Source organism: Lutjanus erythropterus, chromosome 16, assembly GCF_056507025.1.
Source record: "Lutjanus erythropterus isolate fLutEry1 chromosome 16, fLutEry1.hap2, whole genome shotgun sequence".
Lineage (NCBI taxonomy): Eukaryota > Metazoa > Chordata > Actinopteri > Lutjaniformes > Lutjanidae > Lutjanus > Lutjanus erythropterus.
In genome coordinates, this window is record NC_139332.1 from 12,252,376 (window position 1) to 12,279,537 (window position 27,162).

Genomic DNA, 27,162 nt, shown 5'->3' on the forward strand with positions numbered 1-27,162 from the left:
ACTTCTGTCCACGGAGGCCTCCAAAATCAACAAAATATGAAAGGTCATTGCAATCATTGCAATAGTCTAGCTGGCTGGATATAAACATGTGCATTAGTGTCAAGACAAAGTGACCCAACACACCTATTCAACAACAGGAAGAAATCTGGACTATAACACTGCCTCTAAATGAAATATATAAGTACACACCCTCAACTAAATCATTTATAAAACAACCAGACGAGACTGACAACAATCAGACAATGACTGAACTATTTAAATTAAATAAAAGCCAAATTTATCAGTTTTAGTTGAGCAGACACTGACCTCGTCTCTCTGAGGGAAATCTGCTCTACATCAACACTGTCATTGTTTGCACATACACATATAACTTCTTGCCCCACCAGAGAGTGCTGTATCAACTCAGACTCTGTCTGGACTGCAAGTATGAGACTGCAAAAACAGCGGCTCATCTGATGAGGACGTTCACTGTAGATACACAGGGGGCCAGTTTGTACTGACGCCGGATGAGAAAGCTGCTAAATGTAAAATATGACTCCCAGTGGGCTGACCAAGCCCAAACTCTGACGCTAACACACACATACACACTAATTGAAAAACCGTAATCCTGTGACAACGTGGTGAGTATTAGCTCATCTCATGACCTCAGCTCAACCCCTCACGTCTTGCACGGCGGAGAAAGGATGTAAACAGAGAAGCAGAGACAGGGAGAATAAAAAGTGATAGCTGTTCTGCCTTTGTCATGATCTCAACATCAGTATCAGGTGAGCACACAGGCCACTGAGGCATGTGGGGTAACAGGGTTTCCACTTCATGCCCGGCTGGGCTTGAAAACAGCCACTGTGTGTATATGTGTGTGTGTATGTGTGTGTGTGTGTATTAACGGGTGTGTGGTTCAGTGCATGCATGCTGGGTTCAAGAGAAAAAAAGTGGGAGGACATGGGGACACGGGGACAGAGCTGTAAGGACAAAAATGAGCAACATGTAAAAAAGAAAATACTGATGACTGATGAAGGAGCAGTGTTGTCCACCAGGTCTTAGGTGCACACTTGCTGACTCTAAATAACGTCACACGACATCACAGCTGCAGAAGACATGAGGACAACAGGCTCTGCCTTGATGCTTCTGGTTTACTGTAATAATTCTGAAACAGTGTGTTAATGTATGAGGCTGTCTTTATTCTACATTTTTCTTATAGTTTTCTGGTAACACTTAATTTGAAGGGGTATGCATAAGGCTGACATAACACTGTCATAAACATGACACGTCATGAATATAAAGGAGTCTCACTGAATGTTTATGACTGTTGTCATTAAGTGTCATTTGTCAATTATGTCATTTTTAAAGCAAACTATTTAGCTTCATGTGTTAATATTACATCATATGTTGGTGGTTTTGACACTGTTGCAAACATTTTTTGTTCCACAAATACATTGTTGTTTTGGTTAATGTCAGGTTGTCATAACATATATCAAACAATGTCAACTGTTAATTAAAAATAACATAGTTGAGTGACTGATGCTTATTCAACATCCTTCATGTTCATGACAGACGTCATGTCATGCTTTTGATGGCTTCATGTCAGTCTTATGTACACTAGGGGTAGGAATCACCAAAGGCCCCATTATAGGATATTATCACAGTATTTAAGTCACAAGAAGATGATACAATTTGAATAGTGAATTGCAATCTATTACCTTTTTTCAAGTGCAAATTATGTTCTGAAAGGAAACCTTTGTCAGCCTCTATTTCATCTCATAAGATAAAGTTTTCATTCTGTTCATCTTTAGTCACTTTCACTGCAGCAAAATGTGACTGCCATGCAGACAGACAAACCAACCAATCCCACTGATCGTGACCTCTGCTGACCTCACCAGAAAAAAACTGGGAAAGCAATTGATTTTTATTACTTTTGTGCTAAAAAGTTTAATTTGTATTTGCAATATCAGTAATTCAGTCAGATCAATACTTCTTATGTTGTAGCCACCCCTTCAAACAAAGTGCAATCCAAGTACAAGACAAAACCAATGATGTATTAGCTCATCATTCAATACTTTGTCCTACCCTGTCTGTGGCAAACTTTAAAAACAAGTGACAAATATAAACTTTCAATTTAATTAAAAAGGCTTAGTAATTTCTGGTCACACTTTATTTTACTGTACACAAGATGTAACAAGCCATAATTTGTATCAACTCAACAAAAGCCAGAAAAAATATGTTCTTTATTAGACAGTATCAGACGCTATTACAGAGCCTAATTAAACTTTAGTTTACAGTACAGTTCTGTTGTAATTATCCTCTAATAAAGTGAAATCTCATACCTGCTACTTCCCCATTTAAAAACAATGTGGTAACCAGATCTACCAAGTAAAGGCCAAAATTAAAGTGGTATAGCTGTAATATTTTGTCTCTGGATGACTCCACAGATTTATTGTAATACTGGAGGCCAATAATATGATTTGATCCATGAAGCAGGCATCAGTCTTTATTCTGCTAATTGTTGGAGCAGCCAAAGAAGGTGTGTCTCAAGTAGGAGATATTTAATTTCACTTTCGTTTACAGTGCACTGCTGTTGTAATGTTTCCCTAATTACCCTCTAATTAAGGGTTAATAAAATATATATTATTTCTTTTTTTTGCCTAATTTAATACAAGATATAGCTGATTATGTCTTACTAGTGAACCGCAAAATAAAGTGAAACTGTGGACTATTTTCAATTTTTACACATGCTAATGGTGATGCAGGAACATATGGGATTTATTTTTGTCATGGGATTTGCTGGAAGTAAATATGGAACAGCGTTGTACTTTAAGATGGGTTTACTCTCCACGCCGTCTTCAGCGTTATCGTCAGAGCAGTTACACAGTGGTGTGTTTGTCCCGCGACCACAATGATTTGCCGTAATGCTTTTCCCTCCCAGTTGCTCTCCAACCCTATAGACAGAGGTAATGAAACTGCCAGAGTACAGGAAGAGAGGGTTAAAATGTGACCAGCAATAAACCTCCAGTCCCCTCAGCACACACACACACACACACACACACACACACACACACACACACACACACACACACACACACACACACACACACAGGTGTCATTATTCAGCTCGTTGCTGCTCCCCTGATTTGTATTCTATGGCTGCTGTGGTGGACTTGAGTTATGAGCTCGCCTATATTGAGTGGTGTGGTATTAACCAGAGGGAGAGCAAGGAAAGCTAACCTGCATCCTCCATGCTCATATCTATAGTGGAATATTTCATGTATCTTGTTATGATAATATCTGGCACCACACCGTCTGTTCAGGTGGCCTGTACAGAATGAAATATGACCTGAGATATTTGACTCATTTGTTATTGTATCTATCTGATACGAGCTAATAGTGGTAACGGGAGCATAAAAAACAAATCACACAAAATGTAAAACTACAGGACCCTGGCGAAGATGGTAAGATGACAGCGGGAGCGGCGGAGACAGAAGGGCAGAGACATGAGGAAGGAGACTGAAGGAAGGCGAAGAAACGGGAGGACAGAAGGGAGCAGGGCAGGGGGAAGGACATAAATCACTGAGTACAGTAAGTGTCACTACCCATGAACCATCTGCATTTCTGATGTCCTCTGGGTGGCTCACAGAGCGAGCGAGATAAAGAGGGAACAAGAAAGGAAGAGAGCGGGCTGAATAGAAATGGTGAGAAGGAGGACGAAGAGGGCAAAGGAAAAAAGAAAGAGAGAAATGAGTCACTGCAGAGCAAAACTGTGTCATAAAACTTTATGAAATTTGCAGAAACTCTAAACCCCAGATTATCTTGCGGGCATATAGTATTGTGTGGACATTCTGCTTCTCCACCATTAATTGGATAATGTGAATAAATAAAAAATGAGAGATCATTTTATTCCTTTGACACATTAATATGTAAGATAGCAGTTATAAGACAAATAGCCTAGAAAAAGTTTAGGTTTTCCTGTGGGAAGCCTCAAATTTGGTTAAGATTTAAGCTGAAGAAGGCACTTTATTTTGGCATCTGTGGGCAAAATTTCAATAATATCCTTTAAAAGTACAATATGTAAATTCAGCCGCAAGGGGTCTCTCTCACATTAAAACAATAAAAAAAAGACATGGTAGTGTGATGACGTTATGAAGTAGCATTGGATCATGAGAGTTGTCTTCTTCACCGTTAAGCAACCACCAACTGACGTGACTCAGTCAGAAATAATGTTCTTGGTGGTGATATAAAAGTTTTAATCATGTCATGTTTAGTCATGCTCACTGGATTTTTCCCTCACTCTCTGATGTATCCAACATATCCTGTGTTTTCCTGGAAATTTTAGCAACTAGCTAGCATGAAACGCACCATTACCTTTTTTTTTTTGAGGAACACCTATGGTTTCCATGTTCCACACTTTATCGCAAGTGTTTCATGCAGTGTGGAACTCGGTCTTGACTCGGGTCTCGCCCTGCCTTGGTCTTGGTCTAGATTTGGTCTCAACCTCTTAACATCTTGATCTTGTTTCAGTCTAGACATACTCTGGTCTTCGTCATGACTTGTTTTAGGTGGTCTTGACAACAACTCTGAAGGATTAGGAATAGGAGTGTACAATATGCTAAAAAAACAAACATATTGTGATTAAGTTTGACAGATATTGCAATTGTGATATGATTCCTGATTAGTGGGAACAATTATTGGGGTTAGTGCTGAGCAAACATGTTTTCTTATAACTGAGGAACAAGATTTGTAGGCAAGGGAATCTCTGCAGTACTAAACTACTTCTTTACTCCTTTATTAAAAAAATGGATATTGTATTTGACAATACTGCGATTTCCATATATTTTGATTCATGGTGCAGCTCTGGTTTAGAGGCAGTTAAACTGACATGTTATTCAGTATAAACAAAATCATCAAGCATATTTTTAATGATGGTTTATATTGTACTGTATGTCCTCCCAGTCTAACCCTGGTGTCTCACTTCCTCAGCTGAATCAACTGTATTTGCTCCACTTCTTAATCCTGACCTGAAGCAGGTTGTGCACCTGAGCTGAGGTGACTGATTGCACTTCAGGACACAAACACGGAGCTAAACTAAGCTGCTGCAGCACCCACCGTGCTCAAAAATAGTAACTATCACTCTTTTGTAATTATCCCTCTCTTTCTCTCTGATAAGGGGATTGTGGGTATTTTTCCTTAACGAGGATGGGCTGTTTTTTGCTCCTTGTCGTTCCAAGTTAAAAGCTTTTTGCGAGCCAAACCGAAAGCTCTGTAAACACACAGATACAGATATGGATGCCTCACAGCTGCAACACAGTTGACCCACTGTTCACTACATTCATCTCCACTCCTAAAACAAGATAATAAATCTATTTGTTTCCAGTTGGTGTGGGAGTGAGCATAGGAGTCCTCAGGGTGACCCTGGAAAATTAGAGGGTATGAGGAGACACAAAGGCCTCCAGACAAAAATGTCCTGGGAGAAGACAGATAGAGTACAAGTGTTGAGAATACTGCCCAAAAAGTCCGTCTGAGCTTATTTTGTAGGTGTTTTAAATGCAGAGTCACAGAGACAGATCCTGTGATAACTTGACAAGAATCCTGGAAAGCTCAGCCTCTAAAATAACTAGTAGTCAGTACAGAAACATCACGCTTTGGTAGATTTATTTACTTCATGACAGGTGGATTTTGTTAAGTGTAGTCAGTCACATAAAGTCCATAAGCAACACAGTTAACAGCTGAAAATAGAAAAAAAAGGGCACAGGTGCTGCAAGTTATTTGAGGGCATGTCTCCCTAATGGTGAATGGTCTCATTTAGTATGATTGATGAGTTAATGAGAGACCTAAAGCTTCCGCACAGACTCATCTCCCAGCAGGACAGGACAGGACAGGCCCAACGCCCTCGAGTCTGATTCCTTTGTCTCCACGCCAAGTTTCAAAGTGTCTTCGTTTCATCACCACATGACCGTAACTTAGCTGTGTTTAGCCTGAAACAAAGTTAGCCAGTCAGCTATACTGAGTAAGCCAAGCTAAGAAAGAATTGGCACGAGTGGAAGAAACACAGTAACAACAGCCCGCAGAAAAGAAACACAGCTGCCACCAGTGTAGCCGAGCATCTTGGGTTTAAGAAAATAGTAAACGGGACGTGGAGACATACTGCAATGATAAAATAGTTAATAGTTTATGGTAACATTTTGGGAAATTCACTCTCTTGTTGAAAGTTAGATGAGAAACTAAAGCCAACAGCTCAATTAGCTTTAGTTAATTAGTTCCTTACAAAAGTCATAGTATATACGGCAAGTTGTGGTTTTACAGGGAGTTTTGTCTTTGCCTACTTCCATCTTATGCTAAGCTAAGTCATGTGAGAGTGGTATCAATCTTATTTAGCTTTCAGCCAGAAAAAAATAAGTGTTACCAAAATGTTGAACTATGCTTTGAAAGCCATTTTAGTTAGTTAAGAATTTAAATACCTCTCCTCACCAGCAGACGACTACTTTAAAGCTACTACGTGGACTTTTTAACTGGTTTTTAACTGGAAACTATCTCAGTTTTTTACTGATGCATCTATATGACCTTCATAAGTTAATCAGACTATCTGTGAGAAGGTCGGGTACTACTGTATAGTTGTTCTTAATGCTCATCACTGGGTCAAATTCTCCACTTATCAAAAAAAGATTGTGATTTATGGTGATCCTAGTTTGATCATAGTCAATGATCAAACTAGGATCACTATAAAGTACAAGTCGTCAATACATCCAATCCTATTTCTTCTCCTGTTGTTCCAACTTCCAAAAAACTGTGATAAAAGTTAAAATATTCTTTCCTTTAACTCACTCAAGGACTCCTGCTGGTCCCCAGACCTCAGTGAGAAAACCACTGAACTGAAACTGAACTACACCTCACTACCATTTTTCTATGTGCAAGTTCATCCAAGTAACTCTTGCCCATCACTGAAAACACTTACTCTTACTTAATGTACAAGTGAGTGGATGTACTTATCTATCCTCTTATCAAAAAATCTTTTTTCTTGGACAGACACGAGACTCAGACTGACAGATGGTAAATGAGAAGATACTTTATCTCTCCAGTGTCACAGACTGATACTCATGCAGCCTGGATTATTACCATAAAACTTCCACTGAGATAAAGATTTTTATTTTACAGGAAAAAATGTTTCACATGTAGCAGCTGGTCAAGGTCCTTGACCTTTTCTCAGTTGGTATAATGACATAAAATACAAATGTCACAGTCTGGTTGGTCTCATTAGCAAATCAGAATGTATATCTGCATTTGACTTTCCTTTTCACCAAAATGTCATTTGCACCATGTCATATTCTCATCCTCCTCTGGAAATTTTAGAGATGGTAAAGATTTCCAGGCACAGACTTTTCTGCGAGACAATCACCCCTTGTTCTGTTCTGTACATGGAGTCTCTGTCCATTATAATGGATTAAACTCATGTGATTCAGCCACAAATTACTGAAACGCAGAGGAATTGGTATAGAAGCTGTTTCACAATGGAAAATATAAAACTCTGTCTTCGGGATGAAGTGCTCCCTCTGTCACCGTGGAAATATTGATGCTTTTCATCAATATAAGAATATTGGTAGCAGTGAAGTTTACCTGAAAAACATATCTGCTGACGTCCTAAGTGCTGAGCTGTGAGGTGAGGAGACTGACAGCTTTAAGTTAATTTGACTGTGTGTCATCAGAATCACACTGAACACATTAGGCTCGAACACACACCCCCTGTTTTCAACGCACCACACATGTAACACACACACATACATGCACAGGCAGTGAAAGTACTAGTATGTTCAGCAGCAGTATAAGTGTTAGTGTATGTTAGAGAGAGATATGCAGAGAATGAGAGTTGTGTGTGTACGCATTTTAACTCTTGCATGTGCTTCCTCCTGCCTGCGGAAAACAACGCCTCATTCTGCCATTTGTGAACCTTCAAACACACTCCTCCTCATCACTCCGCCTCAGTAAAATCCCATTATGCATGGCCAATGAACTAAGCTTCCCTTTCGTAAACAAGTTGAAACCATTTTGACTGAATCGTTTTGAAAACATTTGTAAATCTGCGTGAAAAGACGACGGCGTGTTTGAGGAAACCTGCTGCCAGACGTTGAAGAACAAAAAGTGGACGAGGCTGGCGCTGGCTCGACACCATCTGCTTGGCACGGTCACTCGGATCCCCAGTGTGACCTCCTCCCCAACGTCTTCTGACACCAGTAAGATGACATAACTTTAGTTGTTCAAGTTAATTAAAGCTGGTGTCATCAAAGTATTACACTGATTGACATGTAGGAGAAAAGGTTGGTGATGTTACACAAGCACTCACACGTACATTTAGCTTTAGGCTTGTAAGAACACAAAAGTTGTGCTTACATGTATTGCTTCTCACCAAATATGATGGACTATTTTAAGTCTGTATTGTTTACATTTCCTGTTGCTTGCTTATTTTCTGAATTTCACAGTTTTCTTATTTTTTGTTAAATCAACCCAAAAATATTGGCTTTCCTGTCCTGGTTTTCTAACCCGAGACAGAACCCAAATAATTACTGCAGTTTAGTAAACCAGATTTATTTTCATCAGTGTCTCTAAATGAGCACTTTAGGTTTTGTTTGATGTGTAACTTAATTTCCTTTTAGTTTAATCTCAGGTCTGATATTGCTTTCTTCTCCATCAGCAGGGCAAGACCTCCTTAGCTAAGACTGTCACAAGTTTCAAATTACAGATTGGACACAGTAATGTTGGAAAAATAAGCCTAACATAAGCAATAAAAGATGATTTTGTTCTCGTTTTAAAATGATAAACATCAAATCTAAACCATGACCAGGGTTGAAATAATGACCTTTGAAAAGCAAGGTCACAAGCAGGTCTGTGTGTTTGTGTGTGTGTGTGTGTACTGTTAAATGGTGTGGTCTGATGCTTTAATACAATTAAGGTGGCGATGCAGGAAGTCACTGGACTGAGCTCCATTTACAGAGCAATCCAAACACTGAGTCCTTTTGTGCTGGAGACAGTGAGATCACTCTGACACACTGAAGCTACACAGATTCAAGCAGCAACATGGCTTATACACACTCATAAACAGTGTTATGTTCCATGAAATCAATGTTACTCAAACACAAAGTCCAATGACACCAAAAAAATATGGTTACTGTTTTCCCTGTTAGCTCATTTTCATATTAACACTACTAAATACTACTGATTAGGGCTGTCAAAAAATCTTCTAAATTTGACTATATAAGTGTTTAAAAAAAACAACAAGACATTTGACTGGGAAAATCAATATTTGATTGTATAAACAAAAAAGAAAGGCAGAACTACCTCAGCTGTCTGCCTTCCGATTTCTTGCTTGTGCTGCTGCACTGAATGCACAGCATGACAGAAGTCAGAAAACATCAACTTCATTGGCTGAAAATGAAATGTAGGTCAAGCTGAACCAGCAAAAAAATCAACAGCTACTGTGTGATAATGATGGCAGCAAACTTGGGCACAGAGGGAGTGATTTTCGAGCAATCTTAAAAGGCTAATTTGGAAAAACTTGGGATTTTGGTCAGACAGCACAATTCTGGGTCTTAACCTGCTAAATACTCTAGCATGTTCACCAGCTAATTGCTTACCTTGGTGTGTCTGTTGTTTGGTGCTGGGCAGCAATAATACAGTAGGTGTACTTTATTTTTTTTATTGATAACAGCTACCTGGAATTTTAACAGAAAAGTCTGAGGGTTGTTCAACCAAAACAATGAGCTGAAAGATGCTAAAAGGCATCGTAGACCGAGTGAAAAGAGTTTGAATTTGATCCATTTTTCATATAAAACTGTTGCCTAGTGCAGCTTTAATTAGAAGAGATTTTAATTTGGTTAATTTTATATTTTGTTTTTATTATGATGAAAACACTACCACTTTTATCCACAGGGGCCTCTATAGTAAAAAAAATATGACAGTTCCTTGAAGTAGCGTTAACCGTAGCATTAAAATGGAAAACAAATCTAATAGGTGGGGTAATGGATTACTGCCTTCAGGTAGTAATCATAGTTTATAAATGAGTAATGGGTCCAACACTGCTCCTAACCATGAATGAAATAACAGGATTTCTTTGCCAGTGGCAGCTTAAGTTGAATTTGGGACATGTCATTGCATAGCCAATGAATACGCTCCACATACACTTTCTTTGTGCATGCATGAGACTTACTAACGGGTTGTGCATCATTTAGAGGAATTATCCTGACTTTAAAGTGCTCTCAGAATGCCATCCAATGGCTAAAAAATTTCCCATGCTACATTTAGAACCAGAGTATGCAGACTAACCACAATTGCATGCTGCCAAAAATGTCCTCTCATTCTGAGTAGGGCAGCTAAAGTTCCTACTGCTAAAGGGCATAAGAGGACAGGATGGAGGAAGACTAGCTCCTTCCATCTGCGAAAAAACACAGGTGACACTTTGGTGCAACAGGGCAGAACATGAAGTTGCAGGTGAAAAATTGATGTCAATTAAAACAGGCAGAGCCGAAGCAGGCAGCGCTGCCATTAAGATCTTGAGAGCCTAATGTCACAGGAAGGAGGAGAGGAGTGATGAATGACAGGGCTTTTCACTGACTTTAAACAGGCTGAGGGCTTTTTACACAGTCTACAGCAAAGATCATTTAAAAGGTTGTAGATGGAGAAGAAAGGGAAACAGAAGAAAGTAAGAAGCCAGAGGTTTGTTATAGAAGAACTCCCTCATTCTCCCTATTGTTTTTCTTCTGTGTCAGGAAATAGAGCTTCAAACTAAAACTAAAAGAAGAGGAAATTGAGGTTATATGTGTATACCATCAAGATGTACCTATGTGTGCAGGTATTGCTTGCACAAAAAGTAGAGGAGATGCACAGAGGGAAACAGCAACAGAACATAAAAGATCAGGGCTGGAAGACAAGATGGGGCGAGGCGTAGGAGGGGTAGATAGCAAAGACGAAAAGTCATCTTGTCTTTATCCAACTGTGCGTTGCCTAAGCTCTCTGCGGGGAGTCAGTGGCACACAGTAAATGGGATCTTCAAAGGAGGACCAAGAAGGGAGCGTCTTAGCCCCGCTTACAGAAATCAAAAGGCTTAGGCAAGCCTTAGCCAGCAGGATAATGGAATATGGAATATCACACCCCGCACAAGACCAGTCGTAATGAAAATGGCAGGGAAATCTTCTGGCAGTCTTGTTCTCGAATTATACGCAGCTCTATACAACATGTTTCTCTGTTCTTCTCTACCTATTACATTCTCTAGACTAAAGTCACCTTCTTTCCATTCTGCCTCCCTAATTCTGTCATCAGTTTTCACTTTACTTCATCTCTCAATCTGTCATTGTCACTTAAGTCACAATATTTCCATTTTTCACAGTGAAAGTTGAGTAGTCAGAGTAAATTTCACTGCGTGTACATGCAAATATCTCTCATGTAGAATGCTGGAAGATGAATAACCAGCCGACAATCCAAGGTCAACAAGATAACAGCATAAAGGAGAGGAAGACGAGGGGAGTGCGAAGGAATGAGATGAAAGTAAAAGGCAGATAAGGCGTGTGATCTCAACAATAAGTCCCAATATTTCGGTTTACAGCGATACTAGTTCGTTGGATGGATCATCCTGACATCTCAGAAACACTGAGTCAGTCTATCCTGTAATGAAAACCAGCTGAGGTTCTCCCTGCAGAGCGGACACTTATAAGAAGATAATATGAAACATCTGGAGAGCCATCAGCTGCATCGCATGAGTTCATAAAACCTCAAAAGGACCCAAGAAGGAAAGGATGACAGCGCAAAGAGAATTTGTGTGTGTGTGTCTGTGTGTGTGTGTGTGTGTGTGTGTGTGTGTGTGTGTGTGTGTGTGTGTGTGTGTGTGTGTGTGTGTGCCTGGCTCCCTCTGCGTCACTGACCACCTGTGGATGCAGTAAAGTGAGTTCATAGTGAGCTAATCTTATCATCAGCAGCCACTGTCCTGCTGCTCACATCACCAGATGAATAGGCATCTTTGTGACTGTGGAGCTCAGCTGGTAACATCTCAACTCTGCAGCACACCATACTGTGTCTTATATATAGACAAACGCATGCAGTCATTGGTAACTAATACTTTAAAGGGACAGTTCACCCCCATATCAAACCTATATATTTTCCCCTGGCCTGTAGTACTGTTTATCCATCTAGACTGTCTTGGTGTGAGTTGCAGAGGTTTGGAAAATGCTTGCTTTCTCTCAAATATAATGAGACTAAATGGCAAATGTCATGTGTTGCTCCAAGCACCAAAAAAATACTTTTGAAAAATTAAAAACCAGCATCTCTTTCCAAAATGTCATGACCTGGTTACTTAAGATAATCCACAGACCTTTTTGTGAGCAGCTTCATATTGTCAGAACTAACCATTCCTACCTCAGTTCTATTTCGGTTAATTAAAATGTTCTTTATTTATATTTCGATAAATATTAATATTAAATATTTAAAAGGTTTTCAATTCTCATTTGTCACACTTTCAACACTCTGGTACCAGCTGCATTTCCTTGCTCTCTCTTCTTTCCAGCAGCGAGCTGACACACACCCCTGCAGTGGCCACATAGTCCTGGCTCCTCTCACTCAATGGTACTGTCTTCCTCTTGTCACTCGTCTCATTTGCTGTATCTGTTATCATGTTTTAGCCTTGTCATATTTATCTTTTAATATAAATCTAAATTTTAACCTCAAATGTTGAGTCACTTATTGCCAACAGTATTTAAAGTCAATATCAAAATGATAAATTCCAGTATCATGACAACACTATTTAGTGTTTCATAACTATAATAACCTTGGCATGGCATCCTTTCATGCTGGAGACACACTGCTTGACTACAGGTCTTGGCAATTATGACGGGTTTTCAGGATCACATTGAAAGTGACCTCAAAGGACGTTGAGCTCATGCTGCCTGAGGGTTAAGGTCCAAACGTTCAGAACATGTGTTAACGTAATTATTTCCCAGCTGTTTTTTTTTACATCCCAGATTTGGACAAATCAACATCTTATGTGAAATGTGATGTGAAGAAAAAAAAATCCACCCACAGATGACCTTGACCATAGATACAGAAAAAGCAAAGTGCTCAACGTGTGACATCCAGTCGTCTCTCAGTCTGTTAAGTGTTGTATTCCCCATCATAAACAACACCCCTCAGGTGTTGTGAAGGACGCGGGCGGGGTTTCTGATTTGGAATACGTCCAATTCCACAGACGTGACGCATATTTCAGGAGCACAGAGTGAAGATCTAGTCACTGAGTTCATCTCCTGCATGTTTCATTTGCCTGCTGCTACACAGAGAAGCTGCCTTATTGCAGCACAGACACCCTGTACTGTGTGGTTGTTGCCTTTTCTGTGGCTGTTAGCTACGGTTTACTGGTATATAAATAAAATCAACAACTTGGAGACAACTTTGAGGGGTATTGCATCAATAGGGCTTCATATAAACACGTGGAAAGAAAATTCTATGTGATACAGTTCACTCATCCCTTCTCTATCTCCCTAAATATGGCTTCATTTAGGCTACTGAGTAGCAAAAAGCAGCTAAAATCACTTCAAAAAAGAGGAATCCTGCTTTATTTCAGGAAGAAGTTGAAGGGTGTAGAGAAGTTGTGTGTTTGTGTGCTGGATGGGTGCCCATGCGTGAGGAAATCGGCTGGAATGTAGGAATGCATTCACACCCCAAGTGTCTGAATAAACTCCCCATGAATGAGGCGGTGAATACAGGAGAACAGAGGACGACACAATCACACACACCCACATAGACATCGACCACCCTGAGAGAAAATGAAATCAAGATGTGCTTGTATACACACACACACTCATTATCCAGAGTGAACATGGTCCATCTTTTTTGTACACACACCCACAGATACATCCTGATGTTTTGATAAGAGTGTCTTGTTTACTGCGAGCTGATGTATACCTCCATACCTTTAAAACACAGGGTTCATGTGGGTCAGCTGTCACTATGGAAACCAGTAGCATCAGGGACCAATTTCAGCTACATTTGTGAAACACAAGATGCACTGAAGGCTGAAGTGAACTGTCAAGGCAATTATAAGTGACCTTTTTTGCAAAATACTACAGGCTACAAAGTGAAAATAATAAAATAAAATAGCTGCTTTTGTCTCATCTGAAAGTGTAACCACTGCAACAGAAAACACACCCACAAGCAAAGAGGAAGTCTGTCAAGAATTGATTAGTCTGGTCTGCTTGTTATTGTTGTTTGGTTCCAGCTAATGTTGGTCATATTTCATGTGCTCTAATGACACGAGCAGGTAAATGCATTTGGTAATAATGTAATGCACCAGCTCCAACTAATGGTAATAAACCATGACAGCTGTCTGACCAAAGAGGCAACACAGATCTATTGCCAATTTGCGGTGGACAAATTGTTCCATCAGCATCTGTTCATAAAAAGTCTTTACACCACCATTTATCACAAACTAATTTTAAAGCATCAGCTTGAAGCAAATGCGTTGCAAAAGTGGAAATATTTTATCAGAACTTTGGTATATTATAGAGCCTTTACACACATGCACTGAAACTCTGCACTTATCTAGACATTACCCAGAGGAGCAGAGGAACTATATTGGTGAATGCAAATGTCTGCTTATTTGCCCCAAACTTAACCCAGCCAGCTTCCTAGTCCAAAGTCAGGGAGAGCCTGCATAATCTTTTCTGCTTGCCTGTTTATTTTCCACTCTTTTATTGATCGTTTCATTATCTGCTGATCAATTCTAGCCTACATGGGTCTCATTTTTTAGCTCAAGTCTCAATGTCTTTCTTTGTCATCTATGTAAAAAGCAGTCAGAGAAAACAGTCAGAGAAAGTAAAAGTGTGCGTCCAGTTCCAAAATCCAAGCGACTCATCTGCCAAGCAGACAGACTTTCCTCTGTTTCAGCTTTCTCTGATTCTTTCTCTGATGTCCTCTGCAAGCGCCACCCCTCGCCTTAACCATATGGAGCATTTCCAATATGTGAGAACACATGTGACACAGACAGTTTGGGAAAATCCAGACAATATTGCACCCTTATTTTCAGGACAAAGTACTTGAATAGAAATAGACTGATTAAAGTCAAAATGAAACTGTGTGTAGGCTTACGTTGAGCCATCACTTTCAATTGTGTCTTATTACTCAGGTGACGGTCTTTGCCAAGGTAATAACGAACTTGCCAAACCAGCAATAGAAATGAAAGAGAAAGGCACATCAGCATCTTTACTTGCAGTTATGCTCTGTTTATCAGAGCAATGTAACAGTACAGCCTAAAATATTAGAAAGTCAAATTGAATTTTTTTTTTTACCAAACCATCAATAATGTATTTTTGGCCAATTGGGACTGTGGAACAAGCTGTAAACACAACACTGACTTGACCTGAAAAAGGTAAAAGGTTTCTGGCCATTTGGTAGATATGATTCTACAAAGCTCTGCAGAATTGAGGGGAACTACAAAGTCCAGTGGAATCATTTGTGTATCCACCCTATGATTTGGATCAAAATGGGCACTTCCTCTGCCCACAGTACACCCTGCCAGCAAGTTTCATGAAAACTGGGAATGTAGATTTTTCTGTATTCCTACTGACAAACAGATAAACAAACCAACCAACAAACAAACCAAACCAAAAGCATAACCTATTGAGATGCAAGAAACACAGGTAGAGTAAAAAAAAAAAAAAGTCTTGGTTGAGAACAGAAAAAAGGAAACAGAAAGCAACACCTCAGAAACAGAAAATGTTAAGAATCTCAGCATTATCTGGTAATCTGTCTGTGTCACTGTGAGCTTGTGTTAAACCTGTTTGTCAGGTGTTTTTGTTGCTTCAGGGAGTTTAAACAGAGACAAAGATCAGCGTGGGACAGGCTAAGATGTTTTCCAATGCAGGTATAGTGGTGGGCAATAACAAGCCACAGAATCACAAAATAATACCCTCTCTTAGCCACACAGGATTGCATAAACACACATACAGAGTGTCACTGAGGTGTGTAGAGGTTCGGGGGAAAATTCAGCATCTGTTGTAAATTAAAATTTTCTGTAACCCTACTCATCTGTCAGCAGGAATCAAATCCCCGGAACAAACACAGAAAAATCACTCTTGCCCACACACAACCCCCTTCTGCACACTTGTGCAATACGCAGGAAGCCTTGAAGCTGAGTAAGGTAAAGTCAGCACGGGAATATTGTCACTCTGCATCTAAAAAGCTTACCGTAGGAACTAATTCACATGTACACACCTACAGGCATGCACAGCCACAGTCAGCTTCTCAAACTGCTCACAAGATGCTACTTTTCAGTTTTTCAAGAACAAGATCATCATCAAACATTTATTACAACTGATACCTATGCATCCACTCCAGATATCCTGTGTTCCTCTTACCTGTCTTCGGTTTGTCTTGACGTCCAAACAGCCAGGAGCCTTTAGGTTTTTCCCGGCTGGGGCTCGAGGACGGCTGTTCAGAGAAGTTTTTCTCTGTCTGAGTCTTCTTCTTCTTCTGGATGCTGTTCCCCATGTTGGGGCAGTCCTGAAGCCCCTAAAGGGGGTCTATCATCTCATCGTCCTGCAACGTTACATCTGTATTCCTTCTCTTGAGACCTTCCCACAGTCCGTCGCTCTCCAGCATGAAAACACACCCTCAGTCAAAGTCAATACCACGCTCCTGAATCCCTGTGGTCAAACAGTTCCTGCTGATTCAGTCCTGCTGACACACACACACACCATGGTATAGTGTGTGAGTGCTAAAGACCCACTGACACCATTCCTATAAAACAAACACACTGATGATACCACACACACACACACACAGATCCAGCATGTAAAAATGCAACACAAACACTCAAATCAGTCCTATTTTCCGAGCTGACACACTTCCAGTCTTGTACATCCAGCTGCTGAAGCAATGGCAGCATCCAACACTGACAGGCTCACTAGCAAGTGTGTGTATGTGTGTGACTGTGTGTGGAAGTGCCCCTCCCACTCTCTGCCTCTGTGATCGCTGAGCTCCCAAGACGAGTGTTCACACAGCTGAGCATTTCTGAGGGGTGAAAACACAAACACACACATAAACACGCACGCTTGCCTCCATCATATAGAAATGATTCATACACCTTTCTCTCGGGGTGAATGGCGCTCTTCAGTTGTACACCTCCCCTAATTTCCACTTTTAGCGAGCAGTGATCAGTTATCTTTATTCCCAAACCATTATAAGCTCAGCTGGCAGATCCTGTCATCACAATGTGGTGATGGAGAAAACACAGATTCCTCTACAACAGTCTCACACACAGCTGCAAACAGGAACAGAGCCGTATATCTGTGGTGTTTATGAAAGCACAAAAAGGGAATAAATACTGAGCTAAAGGTAAGACTGGAAACTAAAAACAGCATAGAGATACTCAATAATTCAAGTGATCTTCACAGGTGTAGCTCTCCTGTCTGACACCTTTTGAAATTCCTCACAACATACAAAAAGTGCAAACGTACACATGCACTCTGCGATGTAGATAAAAAGTAGAAAGAGCGGGATATATGCCAGGTCAGACAGATCAAAGCTTGTTTTGTGATGCGAACGTTCCAGCTATGCTTCGGGAAAATTACAGGAGCTGAGGCACATGGGTGAGTTACAGAAATACACTCTTAGAAATAAGAGTTCCAAAAGAGTTCTCTCTGAAGGACTGAAGTTCTACCTGAAACCATTTACCTCTGAAGAATGCTTTTTTGAAGAAAGGGTTTGTCAAGAGTTCTTTGTAAGGCGATGGGTTCCATTAAGAACCTTTATAATCCAAAGAACCCTTTTTGAATGAAAGAGTACTTCAAGGATTGCTAAAAGCGTGGGTGTTAAAAGATGTGTGTTTTCAATTTAAACAACGGTAACTGTAACACTGATAAGGGATTCAAAACGGTTCCTCGTAGAACCGTTGGAGGACAAGAGTTTTATCGGTGAAACCCTTGGAAAATATATTTTTAGATCCCTGGGCGATGTTCTACATGAAACAGAGTATACAAGGGTTCTCGGTTTCTAGATGAAACCCTTGGAACGTGAAAAGGTTTGCGGTAGAACCCCCTGGGTGAGTTCTAGTTGAAACCTTGGATTATAAAAGGGTTCTTGGTAGAACCACTGGGTGGGTTCTTGTTAGCACTCGTAGAAGGTGATTCTGGATAGAACCCTCAGAGAGAGTTATGGGTAGGACCATTACACCATAAAAGGGTTCTCTGTAGAACCTCTAATAAGGGGTTCTGGGTGGAACCTTTCCCAGATAGTTCTAGATATAACCCTTTTGTTTGTACAAGGAACCAGAAAGGGTTCTCCTATGGCGACTTATGTCTAAGGGGTGTAGGGGTGATGGGGAATTCCAGAAAAGCAATACTGTTTCTGTTTAACAGCACAAACACAGTAGGAAACATGAGAAAGCAAATATAAACAATGAAGTGGGCAACAGTGAGCAAAAACAACCAACAACCTCTTCCTCACTCCTGGTGTTCTGTTTCTTGCCTCCTCCCATTTGCCTCTATCTGAAATAAACACATTTAACTGCACTGAACAATCCCTAAATACCATGACAACTTGGCGGGGTATGTCCCACAATGATGATGTCATGACCTTTGCCTTCACTCAGCGCTGGTGACACCACTCCCAGAGGTTGTGGATCGATAGCAGTCATTCAGAAGGAGGTTAGAGGAAGAAATATGGAAGAAGAGAAATGGCATGAACTAGATCAGCATGTAGCACACTGAAACAGAGATTCCTTGTAGGTACAAAATGGAGGAAGAGGAAGGGAGTGTTACGATGAAGAATGAAAAAATGAAACCACACAGACTACTCATCGTGGTCACCCTGATCACGTTTCTTCCCCCACCCCCTCTCATGTGTAGAGTGAACTGCTGGAAGAAAAAAAAAAAGCAGCCAATAAAAAGCAGATTTACTGACTGCTGCAGGAGTCGAGAGGAGGAATTTACAATCCCTCGTTCTTCTAGAGGAGGAATCGATTTGGTGTATGTAGAGCAGGAGGAGTTACTGGGAATTTCTGAATGTGAATGCTTACAGCACATGTGTACAAATGCATCTGCATACGAGACAGAGAAATGACAGATGTGAGATGATGATATCACTCAAGCTTCCTGTTGCAGAGTGTAAAATGATCTGCAATAAAAACACTCGCAGAGAGACGCTGCCTCTTAATGCAGCCCCACCAGAACCACACCCAGTACATTTGTGCTGGTAGAGCACTCACTATCTCATCTGTCATAGAGCTACGAGAGTGCATTGAGCAAGTGTGTGTGTGTGTGTGTGTGTGTGTGTGTGTGTTGGATGCTCTGTACCCCGACTTCACCTACAAGCTGCAATACGATGTGCCAAACATGCCCTAGATACATGTAATTGAGTGTGATCAAAGTGTGTGTCATTGTCAGGAGAGATTTCAGGATTTGACAGCTGCATAGAACTCAAAGGAGAGCGTAGCAAGTCAGTACGTGCATGTTTGTGTGTGTGCGTGCACATACGCAAGCGTACATTAAAGGACATTTGTGTAGAGGAATGCCGTTGTCAGGGAATAGTTGTCAGGGGAGGTGGTTGTCAGGGTGACCATCACCAAGGCCTATGGACAGAATTATGGGAATCTACCTTTCTAAATGTTTCTATGTGCACTGTAATTGTTGAGTGTAAACCCGAGACAGGGGAGATCTGAGACTGATGGGCCTGAATTCAGACAACTGAAAGTAACAAAATGAACCACTGGCATTCATTACAGATTGACCTATATGACATTGATGGCATCTGTTTTACTTGGTGCAAATTCTTCTCAGTTTAATTTCTACATCCAATGAACCTATCAACATCAGCCCAGCACTCCCATCTTGTGGCAAGGAACTGCAACTGCTATCACAATATAAACCCTGAGGACATACAGTGACATTGATCCAAAGCTCTCAAAACCATGCCCAGGTTATGAATTAAATAATGGACAGAGCTTCAGGGTCTGAAAATTGAAGTAACTGCAGAAGTGCCTTAAACCTGCAGCCTTTCTAATGCCCATTAGGGGGCGTCTCTGTTGGTTGCAAAAAGAAGTCCAGTTGTATGTACACATATGGCAAAATGAGCCTATTCTCAATTGATTTATGACCTCAGTAAACAGTTTCCTAATGAGTTTATGGTCTCAATCACTAGTTTCAAGTCTTATTCAATACAGCATGATGTTCATTTTGTAAATTATGGTCCAATTTAGAGAAACATAGATGATAAAGAAGGGGTCATTCTCAGTGAGTCCACCCAGTGCAACACACAGGGCTCACGAAAAGATAAAACTGTTGAACTAGATGGTATTGATCCAATTTAGATCAAAATTCTGTCACTGTGTTGCCCATTTCTCACTTAAAATGTTTTCAGAAGCATCTTTTAGTGTACAGGTTAGCTGTAATACAAGTAAGATTGCAACCAGGTGGCCGCCATGGTGTTTCCACTTTCAAACAGAGCCTCCCGAAACTCTAATCAAACTGTAAAACAAGGCAGCGTTGATCAAGAATGTATCTTTCCATTTATGGGTGTCATTGACATGTACATGTTTGGCTCTAAAATGTCGCTGCTGTTACTTTTCCTTCCATTCTTGTTCTTGTTGCTGCAGTCTGCAAATATAAATAGGTTTGAGTTTGAGCCTGTGAGGCCACAAGAGGCCAGTCAGATGATATATCTTAATGTAACATTGCAGCTTAGAGCATAAACAAACATATTAAGATGAAGTGACACTGACACAGCATAAGAACATATATGGTCTCAAATGTCACTTTAACTCCAGACTGACTGAATTCCTCAACTGCTTTGTGATCTTATGGTCTATTCTTCTCTTAAAAAGAAAGAAAAAGTCAGACAGAGAGAACATGCAGCTGGATCCAGGAAACAGTGTTCAACAGGTGTATCTATTACAACAAGTTACATAACAGGAGCCACACACACACACACACACACACACACATAAAGGGTCTTGAGGGTAAATCAGTTGTATATCCGTCTGTATACGGACTCCCACTCCCTCAGTCCCACACTGATGTCTTCCAGCTGCTTCCCCACCACATCAAACACACTCTATGTCCTATAAAACAACCCATTAACTCATATTCCGTAAACAGAACCTCTACAGCAAAGTAATGGTGCTGATCACAAGTAATTTTAGTAACCTCTTCCTACGTACATAAGTGTGTCTGTGTTGGTTACATGGGTTTTCACAGTTTGTTTGTTGTGCCCTGATGAGTAAAAATGAGACGAAACAGTTGGTTCTGTTGGGAAAAAGAGGAGAATCGACCTGTGGACACTCTCTTATAATCAAACCTAAAGAAAGACTAGGTGTATTGTTCCCGATGAGGACGGAGCACCTTGTAGATTTAAATTGTGCATAAAAAGCACAACCAATTTGAAAAGATACCTGAAACACACTGTCCCACAGGGTCTGCCAAGATAAATTTCATTTATGTAAGTTAATTAATTTGATAACATGGATGTTAATTCCTTTTTAAGACTAAATGTGATGTTAGTGTCCCCCAAAGCTCTGTATGGATTCAGAGCATGATGCCACGCTCGGTTAACACTGTTAAATTTAATGGAGACAACTTCATGAAAGTGTAACCGTGTTTCTGTATTATAATGATTTTTCTACAACGTATTTTTCTCTGCTTGCGCACATGTGATAATGAGGGTGAAAGTAAATCTGATTGACTTAGACATATTAACAGTGGGTGCTTGTGACCTAAATTCTTAGGATGCTCGTCTCTTCTTTCTCTCTAACTTCATCACTTTGCTGCAACACACCTCTGCATGCTAAACCACTGTACATCCTCACATTAAACGTGACCTGAAAGACGACTAATGTTTCCCTGACATCACAGTCGGACCCCATTGTTGCCTCATACAGCATTGCTGCCACAGCAGCGTGCTCCTCACAATGCTGTTGCCCGCGAGACGTTTACCTCACCTGTGTGGCTTCAGGTCTGCGGTGATGGATGAGGGCTGGAGGTATCTGCTTGCCCAGGTAAAATTACCTCCCTCATCAAAGTGTGTGCGTGAGCGGTGAATGATGCTCGCAGGGAACATTGTGTGGTGGCATTAAACTTTCACACTCCTCCCTCTCTGCTGCATGCCTTTCTTTGCCCTCCTCTCACTGCCTTCATCCTGTCACACTGTATTAAAGTAGCCCTGAGTTGTGGCCTGTAATAGAACTAAAGCTGTATACAACGTTCTCTATGTAATGAGATGTTTGCTCTTCAATTACTCTGCCAGGTCTGTAATCTGCACTATAGTTTGTGAAACTACACACCCTGACTGCGTTTTGTGATGTGGTGGGCACACACACACACACACACACACACACACACACACACTAGGGCTGGGACGATACACTTAGCTCCCAATTCGATACTATCATGATAACTGAGGAGAGATTCAACATGTATTGAGATTCTTAATTATTGCGATTCTAGAAATATTGCAATTCAATATGACAATTTATTGCAATTTTTGTTAGCTTTTGTTAAAGGTATAATCTGCAACATTTTCCTTAAGAATGTATAGACTCATAAAATGTAATCTTATGACTCACTAGAAGTACATGCTGGTGGCTGTACCTGCAGTGATGGTGGCCAGAATTAAGAACAACTATATAGAAACAGCCAGTCTCCTTGTTGATGGTCTTGTTTGCTTATGTAGGTCAAAAACAGGCATCAGTATTAAACCAAGACTATTTTATAACCAGTTAAAAAGTCCTTGTAGTAGTTTTAAGCATCTGAGGTGAAATGGATGTTTGTTAAGATAATATTACCACATTCACAATGCTGATTTCTGTTAGTGCATGAATGGTATTTCCCATTACACGTTAGCATCACAATAACAGACTAAGCACTTCTTAATATACATACACACATATGCAAATGGAGAAACTCAAGCAAAGCAGGGGATCCATTACAAGGTTCGCATTTGTGACACCATAAAGAGTATTCTCAAACAGACACGTACACACACATGACTTCACAGATGCAGAAAACAATGACTACACACATGGACGCACATGTGGAATCCCAGGGATTGTGAAAAATGACCTCACCGCTCAAACGGCCAGCAGCTGAAGATGGGCTGTGCCAGACAAAGCAGGTAGTTGCAGGGGCTCTATACGCCTTTGTGTGTGTGTGTTTGTGTGTGTGTGCGTGTGGAGGTGATGTAATGAGTGCTGGCGCTGGGTTGGCGCCGCCCTAAGCCCAGCAATATGCTGCTGACACACAAACACAGAGATACCCTCTGATACAGGGTAGCACTTGGTCACACGCCCTCACACAGCAGTGCAGACATCGACACACACAACTTTAAACACATGCTGATTACACAATAATAAGCAGTGAAGACCAACACACCCAGAGCAGTGCTGAAAAGAGGGCATTAAGCAATCTGAGAAGCAAATCAAAAACAGTAATATGCAGTAATGAATAGGCAAAGAGAAATCTGAGAGAAAGACAGATAGGTGTGTGTGTGTGTGTGTGTGTGTGTGTGTGTGTGTGTGTGTGTGTGTGTGTGTGTGTGTGTGTGTGTGTGTTTTCTGAGAAGTTGCTCTAATTAAAAAAGCATTGAGAGAGTGTTCCCTAAGAGTCCTCTCAAGGCTGAATGGGGCTTTGTGATTCGTTGTAATCTCTCCTCTCCATCGCATAACTCTAGGCCCAATCTGGCATCCAGGCTGCCGCGCACGCACACGTGCACGCTGACAGACCTTGACACACACACACACACACACACACACACACAAATCGCCCTGATGCACGGCTCCCAGGAATTCAGCACATCAAAGGCTGTTTTTCTTTTATATGGGAAGAATCTCTGTAAAATATAGCCGGCAGTCAGCGCTGGACTGCAGAGCTGCGGATCACGGATGAGCAGATCTGAGCCAATCATGCAGGGAGGACACGGTCAACACAAACCCACCAACAAAGGCATATTATAGTACAAGCAACATGTCGCTGCTAAGGAAACAAGAAGGTGCAGTGATTAGATGATAGGGGTGTGACAGTACGTGTCTTGTCCCGAACTGTTCGGTACATATGTACAGAACATCCACTTGGTTATATGACTTGCTTAGTTCGGTACTTCCTATGACTGGGTTTGGGTATCGTTTGGATTTTAACGATTCTGATTCTGCTCATTGATTTAGGTTCTTGATGATTCCATATTACAGTTCAAACACTGGGCTAAGATATCGTTAGCTAGATAATTGTAACGGCATTTACTTAGGGTACTTTTTGTGTAGGAATATACAAATTGTGTAATATCAATAAGCAGGATTGTTATTGAAATGTATTAATGATGCCTTTGGAATAGTAATTTTGGAATCAACTCTTATCTGGAATCAGTTCTCGATGCCCAACCCTACCTGTGACAAGAAAATTATTGTCAAAATAGCCCAGGAAGAAGGATTCTAGAGTCCGAGTTCCAACAAGAAATTTGGGCAGCACTGCCCGGTCAGCCAAGCTCATGAAATGTCGCTGGCAAACACAATTGAGAGACCAGAGCTGAAGGTTCCTCCCATGACATTTATGTCCACTGTATGGTAACGCGTTACGGTCCCCCGGTGAGTCACTGTGAAAATGGATAAATATTAGTCGATCAGACAAAAAACTGTATGGTGGCACTGTTCCACTGAAGACGGATATATCTGATGTGACTTCAAGCATGTCATTTACGACAGCATCACCCAAACGTGTCGATAAACAGAACAAGACAAAAACAGGCAGGATTGCGAGTCCTTCTCTCTACAGCATTCAGGCAGCCTCTCATTGCAGATTCGGAACATGTAAAGGCAGTAACTAACATTATAGGTGTGTTCATTGCTGCAGTCCTGAGCAACCATGCTCAGTCATAAACAACACAGGATTTAATTCTTACAGTAAGAATTATGGCAGTGGACAATTAGACTAGGGGACTATCTGGATGAGTACATCATGTACAGTATGCGTCTGTGTGTGACAGTTTTCTTTGTATGCTTTGTCTTATTAAGTTGGTAAAAGTCACCCAGCAGGTTCAGGAAGAATGAACCGCAGCAAGAGGAAAAATACTTATTATTATTTACTGGTGGGAAAACAGGCTTTCTTCACTTTCTGTGCAGGACACAAAGTGCCAAAGAAAACAAGACAAACCAAACCTAACAATTTGTTCACACACACAGGTGAGAGAGAAAGCACCGGCTGTTCGTGAAATTAAGAACAAATCATTCTGTCAAACTGCATGATTGTTGCTTTTGTTACAATAAAATGAGACTCCCCAGGCTACAGCCCACCTGCATATGTTGACAGCAAGTTAACTTACTAACTAATGATTCATGGCTATGAAAATTAAAGGGATAGTTCGGGATTAGTTGATGTGGGGTTGTATCAGGTACTTACTGACGATCAGTGTATTAGCTACAGTAGATGCCCGTCAGCACACCCTCAGTTTGGAGAAGTAGAGAGGAGTACCAGAATGGAAGTTAAGCAATGAACTGCTGTGGACAGGGTCAGCAACAAAAGGTATTTTAGCCACTTAGCCAAAAAAAAAAAAATCAATATCAGTTTAAGTGCACGCTATATTTGGAATATTTTCACTGCTATACTTTACCGTTTTCTAAAATATCTCTCTTTCCAAACCAACCAGTCTCCACAGGTGAAATCAGTAATTTAAACTCACAGAAGAAGGGAGTTGCAGGTCCAACAATACCTCAAAGTGTTAGTTAGTTAGTGTTATTGCGTGACCTTTCTGTTTTAAAAGGATAGTCCAGATTCACCAAAGTCACACAATAACACAGACTACTATACTAACTGTGTTCTGCAATGTAAAATTACCAATTATGCCTGTGGAGACTGGTTGGTTTGGAGACAGAGATATTTAGCTTATAAACTTGCAATAAATACCTCATACAACCCCACATCAAGCACTCTGAACTATCCCTTGAAGTCAAAACAGGAAAAGGCATCATGTCCACCTTTCACTTTCTGCTTTCCTGATTTTACTGATTTTCTCTCCAAAATAAAATTTCAACCAATAGCAAACACGTCTGTAGTTACATCAGGACCTACCTCCGGTCAATCAAAATCAATTAGCAACACTTAACCACAACTCAAAGCTAGGGTTACTATCTTGCAATAAACACAACCTAAAACATTGAGGGAATACAATGAATAACCAAAACTCTGCATCACATTTTTTAATCTACATCTCCTGGCTGGCTGGGTTCACAATTATCTATGATCTGTTTCTTGAACATGCTTTGACAGTGGTCCACTGTAGTATTAAAATCAGAAACTCACTGAGACAAAAAGCTAAAAACTACGGTTCCCACACATTCTTGCCATCAGCCTTTGACCACATCCTCTGCTAGGGAATTATTAGCCCTACTACTAGTTAAACTTTGGTTTTAAAGACAGTCACTGTCTGTTACCCATCCAGTATTCATAGTTCTCAATAGACCTTACAAAACCACAATGTAAGGCATAATAAGGGATCATAGAAGTCCCTTTTAGGCGGAACGAGCATAAAAACCACAAAAGACCAAAAAGGGTTTAAAAGACCGTGAATCTGGATTTCCAAGAGTTGTTGGATAGTTACTACAGTAACACACACACACACACAATGACAGAAGAGAAAGGGATGGCTTTAGTGGTGGAACAAAAACAGGAAATGGGGACTGTGGGTAATCTCTGTGCTGCCGACCAAGCAAACGCATCAGTAAACAGAAAGAGGGATTAGACTCATGTCAGTCTACATGTGGGTGTGGGTGTGTCACTTCTGCCAAGTTATAAATGTACAGACTGATGTGCTGACGATAACAAAATCCCTGTTACCTTTCCATCTTAATCCAAAAGTCAACTTGTTTATCTGAAACGTCATGACCATACAGTCTGTGATCATCACGGCAGACAAAACAGGGCAGAATTACACAGTAGAGATGCCAAACAAGCAAGCTGTGGCTTCGTAACTCTGATCCTCAACTGAACTGAACTTTGAGAGGGAATATCCATCCCAACAGAGCTTCTAGACAGACAACATTTGTTACTGATATAAGGCTCATTCTCTAGACGACCTTCTAAAGTTGTTATGGCATAATATATTAATATATTCATCTGAGTTGTGTCTTCCTGACCACCTGGAAAATTTTGGCTCTCTTTTGCTCCTTTTATC

At 40.7% G+C, this 27,162-nt stretch overlaps 1 protein-coding gene across 4 annotated transcripts in view; it reads right to left on the reverse strand.

Moving 5' to 3' along the window:
- nhsl3 (NHS like 3) overlaps positions 1-27,162 on the reverse strand; it is a 48,144-nt gene that overhangs the window by 16,400 nt on the left and 4,582 nt on the right. The window contains exon 1 of one of the 4 annotated variants that reach the window (XM_084738315.1): positions 16,371-16,832. The exons of the other annotated variants lie outside the window; for them this stretch is intronic. Coding sequence (XP_084594441.1) covers positions 16,371-16,503 — 133 coding nt within the window. The 5' untranslated portion in view covers positions 16,504-16,832. Of the gene's footprint in view, positions 1-16,370; positions 16,833-27,162 lie in introns of those variants that run through there. 4 annotated transcript variants of the gene reach the window in all.